Source organism: Notolepis coatsorum, assembly GCF_963971535.1.
Source record: "Notolepis coatsorum genome assembly, chromosome: 19".
Classification (NCBI taxonomy): Eukaryota; Metazoa; Chordata; class Actinopteri; order Aulopiformes; family Paralepididae; genus Notolepis; species Notolepis coatsorum.
The window spans coordinates 59,377,488-59,392,432 of NC_140183.1; the positions used below are offsets into that span (position 1 = coordinate 59,377,488).

Consider the following 14,945-nt stretch of genomic DNA (forward strand, 5'->3'; position numbering starts at 1 on the left):
GGGGGCTGGGGTGGTGGAATACTGCTGCACTGGCATGGCTCTGACAGCTGGCAGGCTAGAGATATGTGTCACAGCATTGGATGGGTCTCAGAGGGAGAGAGAGGTGTGTGAGGGAGTACGTGCATGTTGTGTGTGTCGTGCGTGTGTGTGAAATAGTTTGCCCGTGTTTATGAGTGTGCGCGCACGTGTGTGTGTGTGTGTGTGTGTGTGTGCTTTCAACATTGTGGGGGGGGGGGGGGGGGGGGTGCACTTTCAGCGGGGGGTCTGGTGGTCCTCCCCCAGGAAAGCTTGTGCATCAAACACTTAATTTTCCTGCATTCTGGTTTACTTTTATGCACCAATTTGTGCCTTTTTGCATTGAATTAAGGTGGAAACGTCTTTATGTATTTTATATGTGTGTGTGTGTGTGTGTGTGTGTGTGTGTGTGTGTGTGTGTGTGTGTGTGTGTGTGTGTGTGTGTGTGTGTGTGTGTGTGTGTGCACGCAGAGATGGAGAGAGAAAAGAGAGAGAGAGAAAGAGAAAGAGAGAGCAGGGGGAGAGAGAGAGAGAGAGAGAGAGAGAGTGAGAGAGAGAGCGAAAGAGAGAGAGAACAGGGGAGAAAGAGAGAGCAGGGGGGGAGAGAGAGAGAGAGAAAGAGAGAGAAAGAGAGAGAGAGAGAAAGAGAGAGAGGCAGGTCATGAAATGTACATGGCCACACAGAGCTGGCATGCAGGCAGACGGGCTGAGCCGAGCGTTGTATCCCCCTGACACACCTTTGAAGTGTGAGTTCAGCCCTTCGCTGCTCCTCACCACCACTGGAAGCTCTCCCGGTCGCTCACTCACATCTCCCGCGCAGCCCTATAGCACAGCGGCACAGCGGCACACACACACGCACGCACACACGCACACACACACACACACACACACACACACACACACACACACACACACACACACACACACACACACACACACACACACACACACACACACACACACACACAGACACACACACACACGCACGCACACACACGCTCATTATGCAGGTCTCAGATGGTGAAGCGGTGATGATGAGTGCTAGCCGCTCCACCTTGCAGCATACTAGACAGCGAGCGCATAAATACTGTACCAGGCCCGCTCTGCGGTGCGTGGATCATCACCGCATATCTCCAGGAGAAGATCGTCAAGACGGATAAAGAAGAGGTAAAGGTGAAGAAGCAGACTTTGTGCAGTAAGAGTGGATATCAAGTCGAGTCGAGTCAAATTTGTTTATATAAAGCATGTCTCGTTACACAGAGGCGATCCAAAGTGCTGTACACAAAACACGATGAAAAGGAGAAAAAAAATAATGATTCTCTGGAATTATATACAAAAACAACAAAAATAAAACACAGAAGGATACAGTATAAAAGCGGCACATTCTCACGAATAGATTTTCAGTGCATTAAAATAAACTAAAGAAGAAAAGTGCAGTAAAGTGCAAAAAATAGTGCAGTGGTTTAGCAGCAGTTAAAAGCAAAAACAAACATAAGGGTCTTTATTCTTAAAAATAGGCAGAGGTGTGGGAGATCTGTGATCTTCTGGCAGTTTATTCAAGCTATGTGTGGCATAGTAGCAGAATGCGACTTCACCATGTTTTGTTTCTGGTCCTAGCAACAGTTAGCAGACCAGTCCCTAATGACTTAAGAGGTCTAGGGTATCAACACATAAAAAAACAAGAAATAAAAAGTGGGGACACTAGTCAGACTGGACATAACTGCACGGATTCTGCTGTCCGTTCACAATGTGAAATAATGTGGTTTCTGAGCGAGCGGGTGGTGGTGGCGTCCATGGCTGGAGGCGGCTCTGTAACTGCTGCCAGAGGCATCCTTCACACAGGGGGAGGTTAGCGTTGTGGTTCAAAGCCAGGGGCACGTTGTTTTGATTTGGGATTGTGTTTATTTCTGCCTGACAGACAGGGGAGTGGAATCAGCACGTCTGCAGGCTTGTTGCATAGCACCATGGGCTCCTTGGAAGTCTAGCCAAGAAGGCCAGAGAGGGAAGAGAAGAGAAGAGAAGAGAAGAGAAGAGAAGAGAAGAGAAGAGAAGAGAAGAGAAGAGAAGAGAAGAGAAGAGAAGAGAAGAGAAGAGAAGAGAAGAGAAGAGAAGAGAAGAGAAGAGAAGAGTACTAATTTATATATTTTATACCCAGTTTAATCACCTGTATATTGTATATTACTATCGCACTTTACTCTTATATTTGCACTCTGGTTGGATGCCAAACTTCTTTTCGTTGGAATGTAATTGTGCTGCATATTTGCATGCATTTGAATCTAATCTAAGATAAGAGAGGATAAGAGAGGAGAAGAGAGGAGAAGAAAAGAGAATAGAAGAGAAGAGTAGAGTAGAGCAGAGAAGAAAGGATAATAAGAGAATAGAAGCAAAGAGAGGACAAAATAATAGAAGAGTAGAGAATAGCAGAGAAGAGTAGAGAATAGAAGAAAGGATAATATAAGAGAATATAAGAAAAGAGTAGAGTAGAAAGGATAATAAGAGAATATAAGCAAAGAGAGGAAAAAATAATAGAAGTAAAGAGTAGAGAAGAGAAGAGAATAGAAGAGAAGAGAAGTGTAAAGAAGAGAAGAGAGGAAAATAGAAGAGAAGAGACAAGTATAGAAGAAATGAGAATAGAAGAGTAGAGAGAAGAGAAGATGAGAAAGGAGAAGAGAAGGTACGAAGAGAAGTGTTATGGTTTGTAACCGACCCCAATCGCACAACACAAGACAGGTATGATGGTTTGCCAAGAAACAGATATTTATTTAGAACAGGGAAAAAGGGCACTGTCCCTTTAAGGGAGAAAACACAAAACACTGGAATAACACAAGAGGGGAAGGTAAAGTGCCTTTAAGAGGCGGGCAGGAAAAGGGAACACTATGGGAAGGTAAGGGAACGCCTAAGGGAAGGTTAAGGGAACGCCTAGGGAACAGAGGAACTAGAGACTAGGAGAACTAGGGAAAGAGGACTAGGGACTAGGAGAACTAGGGATAGAGGACTAGGGACTAGGTGGAACTAGAAGGGGAGAACTTGGGACAGAGGGGACTGAGGCCCGCGGAGGCGGGCTGGGGAACCGGGAGGAACTGGGGACAGAGAACCGCGGAGGCGGGCTGGGGACAGGGAGGAACTGGGGACTGGTGGGAAAACATCTGGGCCGCTCTGCAGAACAGAGGAGAGGGTTAATATTCAAAGGGAACAAACAGAGCAGATGCAGAACAGTCCAAATAACAAAGTAACAAAGTAAATACTATCTTCGTGTGAACAAACACACAGTGGGAGATGAAATGTCCAAAATAATATCCACGAGAGAACAAAACAGAGTGGGAGATGAAATGTCCAAACTAATAACTAAGTGAGAACTAAAGGAGGCAATACGCTGGGTGAGTGACATCACAATCAAAACTCACCCAGGCGTATGCGTAATGGTACAGGAACAGCAGCGAGACGGGGGCAAGAGGCATTACGCTGAGTGAGTGACATCACAATCAAAACTCACCCAGGCGTATGCGTAAAGGTACAGGGACAGCAGCGGGAACGGGGGGCAAAAAGCATTACGCTGAGTGAGTGACATCACAATCAAAACTCACCCAGGCGTATGCGTAAAGGTACAGGGACGGCAGCGGGAACGGGGGGCAAAAAGCATTACGCTGAGTGAGTGACATCACAATCAAAACTCACCCAGGCGTATGCGTAAAGGTACAGGGACAGCAGCGGGAACGGGGGGCAAAAAGCATTACGCTGAGTGAGTGACATCACAATCAAAACTCACCCAGGCGTATGCGTAAAGGTACAGGGACAGCAGCGGGAACGGGAGCAAGGGCACTACGCTGGGTGAGTGACATCACAATCAAAACTCACCCAGGCGTAAGCGTAATGGTACAGGGACAGCAGCGGGGCGAGGGCATCGCCACCGGGTGGCTGGCTGTCCGAGCCGAGGGACAGAGTGCTGGAACAGTGGCGGTGGCGAGGGTGTCGTCCAACGGGTAGCCGCTGTCGGAGCCGAGGAACAGAGTGCGCGCCACACCTTGGTGTGCGCGTCGGAACAGTGGCGGTGGCGAGGGTGTCGTCCACCGGGTAGCCGCTGTCGGAGCCGAGGAACAGAGTGCGCGCCACACCTTGGTGTGCGCGTCGGAACAGTGGCGGTGGCGAGGGTGTCGTCCACCGGGTAGCCGCTGTCGGAGCCGAGGAACAGAGTGCGCGCCACACCTTGGTGTGCGCGTCGGAACAGTGGCGGTGGCGAGGGTGTCGTCCACCGGGTAGCCGCTGTCGGAGCCGAGGAACAGAGTGCGCGCCACACCTTGGTGTGCGCGTCGGAACCGAGAGACGCATCTGGTGCGTCTGCGTGGAGGAGTGTGCCAAGCTCGAAGGTCTGGAAGATGCGCGTCTGTGCGCTGGTACGGAGGAGCGTGCCAAGCTCGAAGGTCTGGAAGATGCGCGTCTGTGCGCTGGTACGGAGGAGCGTGCCAAGCTCGAAGGTCTGGAAGATGCGCGTCTGTGCGCTGGTACGGAGGAGCGTGCCAAGCTCGAAGGTCTGAAGTGGAACACTGGAATACCTCCCGTAGAGGATTAGAGAGCGCAGTACAGTGTCTCCCTCCAGGCAAACGGCGGCAGGTGGCGAAGGCTTGAGCGCATCTGGCGCGCTGGTCTGGAGTGGAACACTGGAATACCTCCCGTAGAGAATTAGAGAGCGCAGTACAATGTCTCCCTCCAGGCAAACGGCGACAGGTGGCCAAAGCCCTTGAAGATGCGCGTTGCGCGCTGGTGACTGGAGAGCGTGCCAAGCCCTTGCAGATGCGCGTTGCGCGCTGGTGACTGGAGAGCGTGCCAAGCCCGAGGGTCCGGGAGATGCGCGTTGGTCTAGATGTGCGTCAGGACGAACAGCTGCGCTGGGGTCTGCAGTGGAACGCTGGGGTGCCTCCCGTGGAAGTTACAGGGAGCGCAGAACAGTCTCCTCCACAGGCTACGGCGACAGCAGACGAAGGCTGGAGCAAAACATCTCAAGGCTGGAGAAATCCATATACAGCATTGGTAGACCAGAGGATCTCCCGAAAGAGTCTAGATGTTAGAGGAAATGACTCAGCATGAATACAACACGACCCCACGCCGAAACGAGGGGAAGAGCCCTGGTATTTAAAGCCCACAGGGGAACTAATTAGCCTGCCACCACAGGTGCGAGAGGTAATTGATAATAGTCCAGGTGTGGCCACTGAGAGTAAACGAGAGTAAAGAACGAGAGGGTGGGGGCTAGAGAGAGTGAGTGAGAAGGGAATTTCTAACAGTAGGCTTTAAAGAAACAGAGAAAAGGTGGTGAGCAGCGGGCAAAACCTCACAGTACCCCCCCCTCAACGGGAGCCACCCGGCGACCCAAAACAAATACAGACAGAGTGGCAGGGGGCAAAACAAGAGGTACTGGCCAAGCCAGCAGGGGAAGCCACCACAAGAGTGGGGCTAGCAAAAGAAACAGGGTCGCCGAGGGGTAACTAGGGTAGCAGAGGGGCAACTGGTCTAGAGGAACTGGGTCTAGAGAACTAGTCTAGCGAACTGGGCAAGAGAACTGGTCTAGAGAACTGGTCTAGAGAACTGGTCTAGAGAACTGGTCTAGAGGAACTGAGGGGCAAGCAGGGTAGCTAAGGGGTAACCATGGAAGCACCGGGAAAGGGCTAGCAGAGGGAAGGTTAGCTGCCAGGGCACTGATAGCTACAGGGCCTATGCTAGCTGTACTGCTACATCAACATAGAGGCTGCGCAAGCTGCCGGAGCCAGGCTAGCAGAGGGAAAGGGTAGCTGCCAGGGCACTGATAGCTACAGGGCCTATGCTAGCTGTACTGCTACATCAACATAGAGGCTGCGCTAGCTGCCGGAGCTAGGCTGGCAGACAGGGCTGGACCAGCATGAGAGCACAAGCTAGCTGGAAGGACAGTCCTAGCTGTGTGAGAAAAACTGACCTTGCTAGCTGAAAGGGCAGTCCTAGCAGTGGGATAAACTACACAAAAAAGTGGAGGCCATGCAGAGGGACCGGGTTAGCTGCTTGGGCCTGGCTAGCTACAGGGCCTATGCCAGCTGCAAGGCTGCATTAACATAGAGGCTGTGCTAACAGCCGGGGCCAAGCTAGCAGACCGGGGCCATGCAGAGGGAAACTGGGTTAGCCGCCAGGGCATGGCTAGCTACAGGGCCTATGCCAGCAGCAAGGGCTGCATAAACATAGAGGCTGTGCTAGCAGCCGGGGCTAAGCTAGCAGACAGGGGCTCTGCTGAGGGACTGGGTTAGCTGCCAGGGCATGGCTAGCTACAGGGGGGTCAAACAGGGCAAAACGGGAAGCAAACAGGGGAGCTAACCGGGGAGACTAACAAGCTAAACAGGGGAGTAACAGGCTAACAAGGGAGCTAAACAGGACTAACAGGGAAGCTAAACTGGGCAAACAGGGAAGCTAACAGGGCTAACAGGGGAGCTAGAGGGGAGACTAACAAGCTAACAGGGGAGCTAACAGGGCTAACAGGGGAGCTAGAGGGAACAAGAAAAAAAAAGGCAAACTCAAAATACACCGTCTGTGCTGGCTGGGGTCGTCGATTTGGTGGGGTCGTACTGTTATGGTTTGTAACCGACCCCAATCGCACAACACAAGACAGGTATGATGGTTTGCCAAGAAACAGATATTTATTTAGAACAGGGAAAAAGGGCACTGTCCCTTTAAGGGAGAAAACACAAAACACTGGAATAACACAAGAGGGGAAGGTAAAGTGCCTTTAAGAGGCGGGCAGGAAAAGGGAACACTATGGGAAGGTAAGGGAACGCCTAAGGGAAGGTTAAGGGAACGCCTAGGGAACAGAGGAACTAGAGACTAGGAGAACTAGGGAAAGAGGACTAGGGACTAGGAGAACTAGGGATAGAGGACTAGGGACTAGGTGGAACTAGAAGGGGAGAACTTGGGACAGAGGGGACTGAGGCCCGCGGAGGCGGGCTGGGGAACCGGGAGGAACTGGGGACAGAGAACCGCGGAGGCGGGCTGGGGACAGGGAGGAACTGGGGACTGGTGGGAAAACATCTGGGCCGCTCTGCAGAACAGAGGAGAGGGTTAATATTCAAAGGGAACAAACAGAGCAGATGCAGAACAGTCCAAATAACAAAGTAACAAAGTAAATACTATCTTCGTGTGAACAAACACACAGTGGGAGATGAAATGTCCAAAATAATATCCACGAGAGAACAAAACAGAGTGGGAGATGAAATGTCCAAACTAATAACTAAGTGAGAACTAAAGGAGGCAATACGCTGGGTGAGTGACATCACAATCAAAACTCACCCAGGCGTATGCGTAATGGTACAGGAACAGCAGCGAGACGGGGGCAAGAGGCATTACGCTGAGTGAGTGACATCACAATCAAAACTCACCCAGGCGTATGCGTAAAGGTACAGGGACAGCAGCGGGAACGGGGGGCAAAAAGCATTACGCTGAGTGAGTGACATCACAATCAAAACTCACCCAGGCGTATGCGTAAAGGTACAGGGACAGCAGCGGGAACGGGGGGCAAAAAGCATTACGCTGAGTGAGTGACATCACAATCAAAACTCACCCAGGCGTATGCGTAAAGGTACAGGGACAGCAGCGGGAACGGGGGGCAAAAAGCATTACGCTGAGTGAGTGACATCACAATCAAAACTCACCCAGGCGTATGCGTAAAGGTACAGGGACAGCAGCGGGAACGGGAGCAAGGGCACTACGCTGGGTGAGTGACATCACAATCAAAACTCACCCAGGCGTAAGCGTAATGGTACAGGGACAGCAGCGGGGCGAGGGCATCGCCACCGGGTGGCTGGCTGTCCGAGCCGAGGGACAGAGTGCTGGAACAGTGGCGGTGGCGAGGGTGTCGTCCAACGGGTAGCCGCTGTCGGAGCCGAGGAACAGAGTGCGCGCCACACCTTGGTGTGCGCGTCGGAACAGTGGCGGTGGCGAGGGTGTCGTCCACCGGGTAGCCGCTGTCGGAGCCGAGGAACAGAGTGCGCGCCACACCTTGGTGTGCGCGTCGGAACAGTGGCGGTGGCGAGGGTGTCGTCCACCGGGTAGCCGCTGTCGGAGCCGAGGAACAGAGTGCGCGCCACACCTTGGTGTGCGCGTCGGAACAGTGGCGGTGGCGAGGGTGTCGTCCACCGGGTAGCCGCTGTCGGAGCCGAGGAACAGAGTGCGCGCCACACCTTGGTGTGCGCGTCGGAACCGAGAGACGCATCTGGTGCGTCTGCGTGGAGGAGTGTGCCAAGCTCGAAGGTCTGGAAGATGCGCGTCTGTGCGCTGGTACGGAGGAGCGTGCCAAGCTCGAAGGTCTGGAAGATGCGCGTCTGTGCGCTGGTACGGAGGAGCGTGCCAAGCTCGAAGGTCTGGAAGATGCGCGTCTGTGCGCTGGTACGGAGGAGCGTGCCAAGCTCGAAGGTCTGAAGTGGAACACTGGAATACCTCCCGTAGAGGATTAGAGAGCGCAGTACAGTGTCTCCCTCCAGGCAAACGGCGGCAGGTGGCGAAGGCTTGAGCGCATCTGGCGCGCTGGTCTGGAGTGGAACACTGGAATACCTCCCGTAGAGAATTAGAGAGCGCAGTACAATGTCTCCCTCCAGGCAAACGGCGACAGGTGGCCAAAGCCCTTGAAGATGCGCGTTGCGCGCTGGTGACTGGAGAGCGTGCCAAGCCCTTGCAGATGCGCGTTGCGCGCTGGTGACTGGAGAGCGTGCCAAGCCCGAGGGTCCGGGAGATGCGCGTTGGTCTAGATGTGCGTCAGGACGAACAGCTGCGCTGGGGTCTGCAGTGGAACGCTGGGGTGCCTCCCGTGGAAGTTACAGGGAGCGCAGAACAGTCTCCTCCACAGGCTACGGCGACAGCAGACGAAGGCTGGAGCAAAACATCTCAAGGCTGGAGAAATCCATATACAGCATTGGTAGACCAGAGGATCTCCCGAAAGAGTCTAGATGTTAGAGGAAATGACTCAGCATGAATACAACACGACCCCACGCCGAAACGAGGGGAAGAGCCCTGGTATTTAAAGCCCACAGGGGAACTAATTAGCCTGCCACCACAGGTGCGAGAGGTAATTGATAATAGTCCAGGTGTGGCCACTGAGAGTAAACGAGAGTAAAGAACGAGAGGGTGGGGGCTAGAGAGAGTGAGTGAGAAGGGAATTTCTAACAGTAGGCTTTAAAGAAACAGAGAAAAGGTGGTGAGCAGCGGGCAAAACCTCACAAGAAGAGAGGAGAAGAGAGGAGAGGAGAAGAGAAGAGAAGGTAAGAGAAGAGAAGAAGAGATGGGAAGAGAAAAGAGGGGAAGAGAAGAGTAGAGAAGAGAGGAGAAGAGAAGAGTAGAGAAGAGAGGAGAAGAGAAGAGAGGAGAAGAGAGGGTCTGACTCTATTGACATACTGTATAACAAATGGTGTGTTTGAGGCAGCTGTAAGACACTGTGATGTTACCAAACTGTCTGAAACAATGTGACGTCTCCCAGACTGGGTCCATGTTTGTTTGAACGGTCTACATCTAATTCGTCTTTTAAACATGACATTAATACCCCCTCCGCAGCCGCCCTTATCCATCTTGGCTTGGAAACTGCGGCCAGACTCAGATATGGGGGGGGGGGGGGGGGGATATATACCGACGCCGTGATTCCTGCTTAGTTTGAGACGATAAAAGAAAATAATGTCAAGTCTTGAATAATGTCTGCAGTAAAAGGTCAGAAGTTGTCAGAGACACGTTTATGACAAAGGGGGAAAATATCTTATTTTTGTGGAACGCCAAGAGAAAAAAAGAGCCTTTTCCATAATTCCCCCCTATTCATTTTTAAATCAACATTTCTTACTGGAGGCATATAAAGGGCTGTTATTTTAGGGATTGCAGAATGAACATTTGGGCACTGGATGCATTTTCTGTTCGCTTTGCTACCAGGGTGGTGAGACTACTGAGATAATGGGATGTTGTTGTTGGATTACAGGCCGATCTCGCTTAAAATATGTAAATAAAGTACTTATTGACCACAGGAAAAAGGTACTTATTGTACGTGATGTTATAGCCATAAGTCATATATTGACTTATTACATAAATGTAGAATGTGTACATTATTACAAATAAGTACAGTACATATATTACATATTATTAACTGTCAACGTTTTCTGAAAACATCTGAGTTCCCCTGCTGGGGAACGAACCCAGGACACTTGCATGGGAGGCCATTACCTCGAGACTACTGCGACACACTCGCCCAAACTCTAACCCTAACCTTAACCACACTGTTACCTTATTAAACTAACCATAACCTTAACCATAACCCTAACCGTAACACTAACTTTCTATCTTAACCATAACTGTTAAACATTAAAGGGGAACTATCTTATAAATGGCCTTTTTGAGTGTTTAGCATTGTTTCCTAGCTATGTGAACTTATATTAATATGATCTATGTCTCTAATTCTCATATTGGCGCATTCTTCCAATTCTCCTCTCACAATATTCACCCTCACTGAACTGAGTCATCTGAAAATGTGATGATTTGTGATGTCAGAGAGACCCCGCTGCATGATAATGGCGAGGTACAAGATGAGCTGCACACAGTGGTTGGAGCCCAGGCTCAAAACGGCTCGAGATCTTGAGGTAGAAAAATGCTGTTTTTGAGGACTTGATTAGAAATACAAAACAATGAATAAAAAAAATATATATATATTACAGAGGTGTTCCATAGACTCACAGGAATTGTGTAAAAGTGCCCAAATAGTGTAAGAAATAGTAAAATAGTTCCCCTTTAAAACAAACCATCATCATAGTATTGCTGTGTTTGTATCAGGGCAGGTGGGTGTTTTAAGTCTAGTGGTGATAGCACTCGCCCACAACCACATCATTGATTTTAGTTTTGGACTTTCGCCGATACGAATGCAATGTGCAAATTACTTATGGCTATAACATAACGTACATTATGTACTTTTGTTGGTTTGTACATCGGCCTCGCTGACAAGCTCTCCCTCTCTCCCTCACTCTCACTCTCACACTCAGCAGCTTGGAACCTCAGCAGTTGAAAAATTGCCCCTGAAAAGAATTTCATGCTGGATTTGTGTGTGTGTGTGTGTGTGTGTGTGTGTGTGTGTGTGTGTGTGTGTGTGTGTGTGTGTGTGTGTGTGTGTGTGTGTGTGTGTGTGTGTGTGTGTGTGTGTGTGTGTGTGTGTGTGTGTGTGTGTGTGTGTGTGTGTGTGTGTGTGGGGGGGGGGGGGGGGGAATTATGGATACTCACCTGGGAATCTTCACCTCCGCAAGCTGGGTTGCGCCGAGCATCAAAATGCATGTCTCTCTAAAAGAGGGTGTGCCTTTAACAAGTAGCTCAGGCTGCCGCACCAGAGTTCCTGCCAGCTCATCTAACGCCGTGTTGAAATCACATGCCACTCACTCCCCGTGGTATTGCAATAGCGTTTGAAGTTGAACAGCTCCCAAATTATAATTCTGTTTTACCGGAGAAAATTCTTGTCCCCGACACATCTTTAACACACTCCTGAACCACTTGTATAATTCACAGCGTGAGACCCTGCATCTCCCTGGTACCTCAAAAAAAAACACACTGTAATTTATCAGCTTCCTTCCATAAATATATTCCCACCTTTCAGAGCACCACCGGTGGATTCATTACCCGAGAATCTGCCTCCAAACACCCTCTGCCCTCCTCCTCCTCTCTCTCTCTACCTCCTCTCTCTCTACCTCCATGCTCGGCCCTGCGGCGGGATATCTATAATTCATCTTTTATCTGGCCTTCGCAGTCCCGCTCGCTGTTTTCCGCGCGGCCGTCGCCCACTTCCCAGGGTAGAGCCCGCTGACGCCCTCTTTAATAGCGCTCTTGCCGGGGCACCCGGGTATTGAGTGTGATCCAAGGTAAACAGCCTGGTTCGCATAGTCCTTGTGTTTCTGCAGAGTGAGAGGCTCGCGGCGCGGCCAGGAGCTGGTCTGGGCCTGGTGATGACCGGGGGACACCGCCTGCCACACTGGCACCGCCACCGCTGGGTTATATGGTGTCTATTGCAGCGGGGGGGGGGGGGGGGGGGGGGGGGGGGGGGCTGACCCTAAACGGAAGAACTGTTTGAGTGAAGGGATATGTGTGTGTGTGTGTGTGTGTGTGTGTGTGTGTGTGTGTGTGTGTGTGTGTGTGTGTGTGTGTGTGTGTGTGTGTTGATGTTGGGGGGCGACATGTGTGTGTGTGTGTGTTGGGGGGTGACATGTGTGTGTGTGTGTGTGTTGATGTTGGGGGCGACATGTGTGTGTGTGTGTGTTGATGTCGGGGGCGACATGTGTGTGTGTGTGTTGATGTGGGGGGTGACATGTGTGTGTGTGTGTGTGTGTGTTGATGTTGGGGGGCGACATGTGTGTGTGTTGATGTGGGGGCGACATGTGTGTGTGTGTGTGTTGATGTTGGGGGGCGACATGTGTGTGTGTGTGTGTTGATGTTGGGGGGCGACATGTGTGTGTGTGTGTGTTGATGTCGGGGGCGACATGTGTGTGTGTGTGTGTGTGTTGATGTCGGGGGGTGACATGTGTGTGTGTGTGTGTGTGTGTTGATGTCGGGGGGTGACATGTGTGTGTGTGTGTGTTGATGTGGGGGGCGACATGTGTGTGTGTGTGTGTTGATGTTGGGGGGTGACATGTGTGTGTGTTGATGTTGGGGGGTGACATGTGTGTGTGTGTGTGTTGATGTCGGGGGCGACATGTGTGTGTGTGTGTGTGTGTTGATGTCGGGGGCGACATGTGTGTGTGTGTGTGTTGATGTCGGGGGCGACATGTGTGTGTGTGTGTGTTGATGTTGGGGGCGACATGTGTGTGTGTGTTGATGTCGGGGGGCGACATGTGTGTGTGTGTGTGTTGATGTTGGGGGCGACATGTGTGTGTGTGTGTGTTGATGTTGGGGGCGACATGTGTGTGTGTGTGTGTTGATGTTGGGGGCGACATGTGTGTGTTGATGTCGGGGGGCGACATGTGTGTGTGTGTGTGTTGATGTTGGGGGGCGACATGTGTGTGTGTGTGTGTTGATGTTGGGGGCGACATGTGTGTGTGTTGATGTTGGGGGCGACATGTGTGTGTGTGTGTGTTGATGTCGGGGGCGACATGTGTGTGTGTGTGTGTGTGTGTGTTGATGTTGGGGGGCGACATGTGTGTGTGTGTGTGTTGATGTTGGGGGGCGACATGTGTGTGTGTGTGTGTTGATGTTGGGGGGCGACATGTGTGTGTGTGTGTGTTGATGTTGGGGGGCGACATGTGTGTGTGTGTGTGTTGATGTTGGGGGCGACATGTGTGTGTGTGTGTGTTGATGTTGGGGGGCGACAGTGGCTCAGGAAGTACAGCGGTCGTCTGGTAATCGGAAGGTTCCCGGGTTCGTTTCCGGCATCTCTCGGCAGCGCGTCGAAGTGTCCTTGAGCAAGACACTCAACCAGTGGCGGCTGGTGAATTCTTCTCCAGGGGGGGGCGCTATACCAAACATTTTGCAAACATTGGCGAAACCACACACTGAGTATAGCCTACTGTGCACGTCAGAGCTTCGGCGAAACCACAAGGTACGAATATTTAAGTAGGTAGAGTACAACTATCACCATTGCCATCAATCAATATATGATCACAGTCAATGCAGCCACGTTTCCAATAGCGCCTACACAAACACGCACGCCCAGGTCTCTCTCTCTCTCTCTTTCTCTGTGCGCATGCGTGTGGATGGTGGGTGCGTTTGGTGAGGAGTGGAGCGAGTGTCTGAGGAGGTACGCGTGAGTCTTTCTAAACTTTTCCTATCTTTATGTTGTTTGTCAAACTGTGAATTGGACTGGGGTTTATTTGGCTGGTTGTGTGTTGATGGTGGGCTGGTAGTGTTGTCAGTGTTCGCTTAGGCAGCTGTCTGCTGTCGCGGTGGCATGGACTTCACTAAGTTAACCAGGAAACATGGTTTCAAAGTTGCGACGGCGTTTCCGTGTTCAGTTGAGGAATGCGGTATCGTCGTTGCAGGAATAGTAGGCGCTTCGGCTGTTAAGTCTGCGGCCAGGATGAATGGGTCTATTGTTTTTTTCTTAGATGATCTGAGTAAGGTTTATCAACTGATAACGGACGGTTTGGTTATACGTGGTACGTTGGTGGCTGTGATGCCGCTCACAACACATGCCATTAGGGTGACGGTGTCAAACGTTCCCCCGTTGGTGAGCGACGAGGTTATATTAAGGGAACTTGCCAGGTTTGGGAAAGTGGTGGCTCCATTAAAGAAAATGTCTTTGGGATTTAAGGCACCTGAACTACAGCATGTGGTTTCTCACAGAAGGCAGACGTTCATTATAATGGATAAACGTGATGATGAGTTGGATCTTAATTTTAAAGTAATAGTAGACGGGTTCGAGTATGTTATTTTTGCGACGTCACAAAACATGCGCTGTTTTGCGTGTGGAAGGGAGGGGCATCAGAGGCAAGCGTGCCCTGGGGAGGGGCCGAGCAGGGGAGAAAAGGAGGGGGAGAGTGCAATGAGGAGGGGAAGAGCAGCTTGGGGTATGAATCAAGGGGTTGAGGGGGGGGGGACAAGGGAGGAGGGGTAGTGGGGAGAGTTCTGAGAAGGTTATCGTACCGGATAGAAGTGATAAGGAAAGGGAAGGAGGAGGTACGGCTGAGATTGCAACACAGGGAAAGGATGGTGGAGTTGGAAAGGTGGGGGGGGGGGGGGGGGGGGGGGGGGGTGGTAGAAGGAGCTTGTCTCAGCCAAGACGCGTTAAATAGCCAAGTTCAAGTTCAAGTTTCTTTAATATTTGTCATACAGAAGTACAGAATACTTTTATACAACATAGTAAAATTAGAAAATGAGGTCACAGTGTTCAGGTGAGGAGTGAACTTGGAGGAGTGAACTTGTTGACATACAAGGGGAAGATGATGGGGATGAAGATGTGGGGGGGGGGGGGGGGGTGGAGGGAAGGG

At 51.2% G+C, this 14,945-nt stretch overlaps 1 protein-coding gene across 1 annotated transcript in view; it reads left to right on the plus strand.

The window, feature by feature from the left end:
* LOC311246515 (carbonic anhydrase 12-like) overlaps positions 1-11,047 on the plus strand; it is a gene marked incomplete at both ends in the record, with an annotated part of 65,499 nt that extends 54,452 nt beyond the window's left edge. The window contains 2 exons of the mRNA XM_084336666.1: positions 1,153-1,210; positions 11,028-11,047. Of these exons, the coding sequence (XP_084192792.1) occupies positions 1,153-1,210; positions 11,028-11,047 (78 nt within the window). The remainder of the gene's footprint in view (positions 1-1,152; positions 1,211-11,027) is intronic.
* Between the last annotated feature and the right edge of the window lie 3,898 nt (positions 11,048-14,945).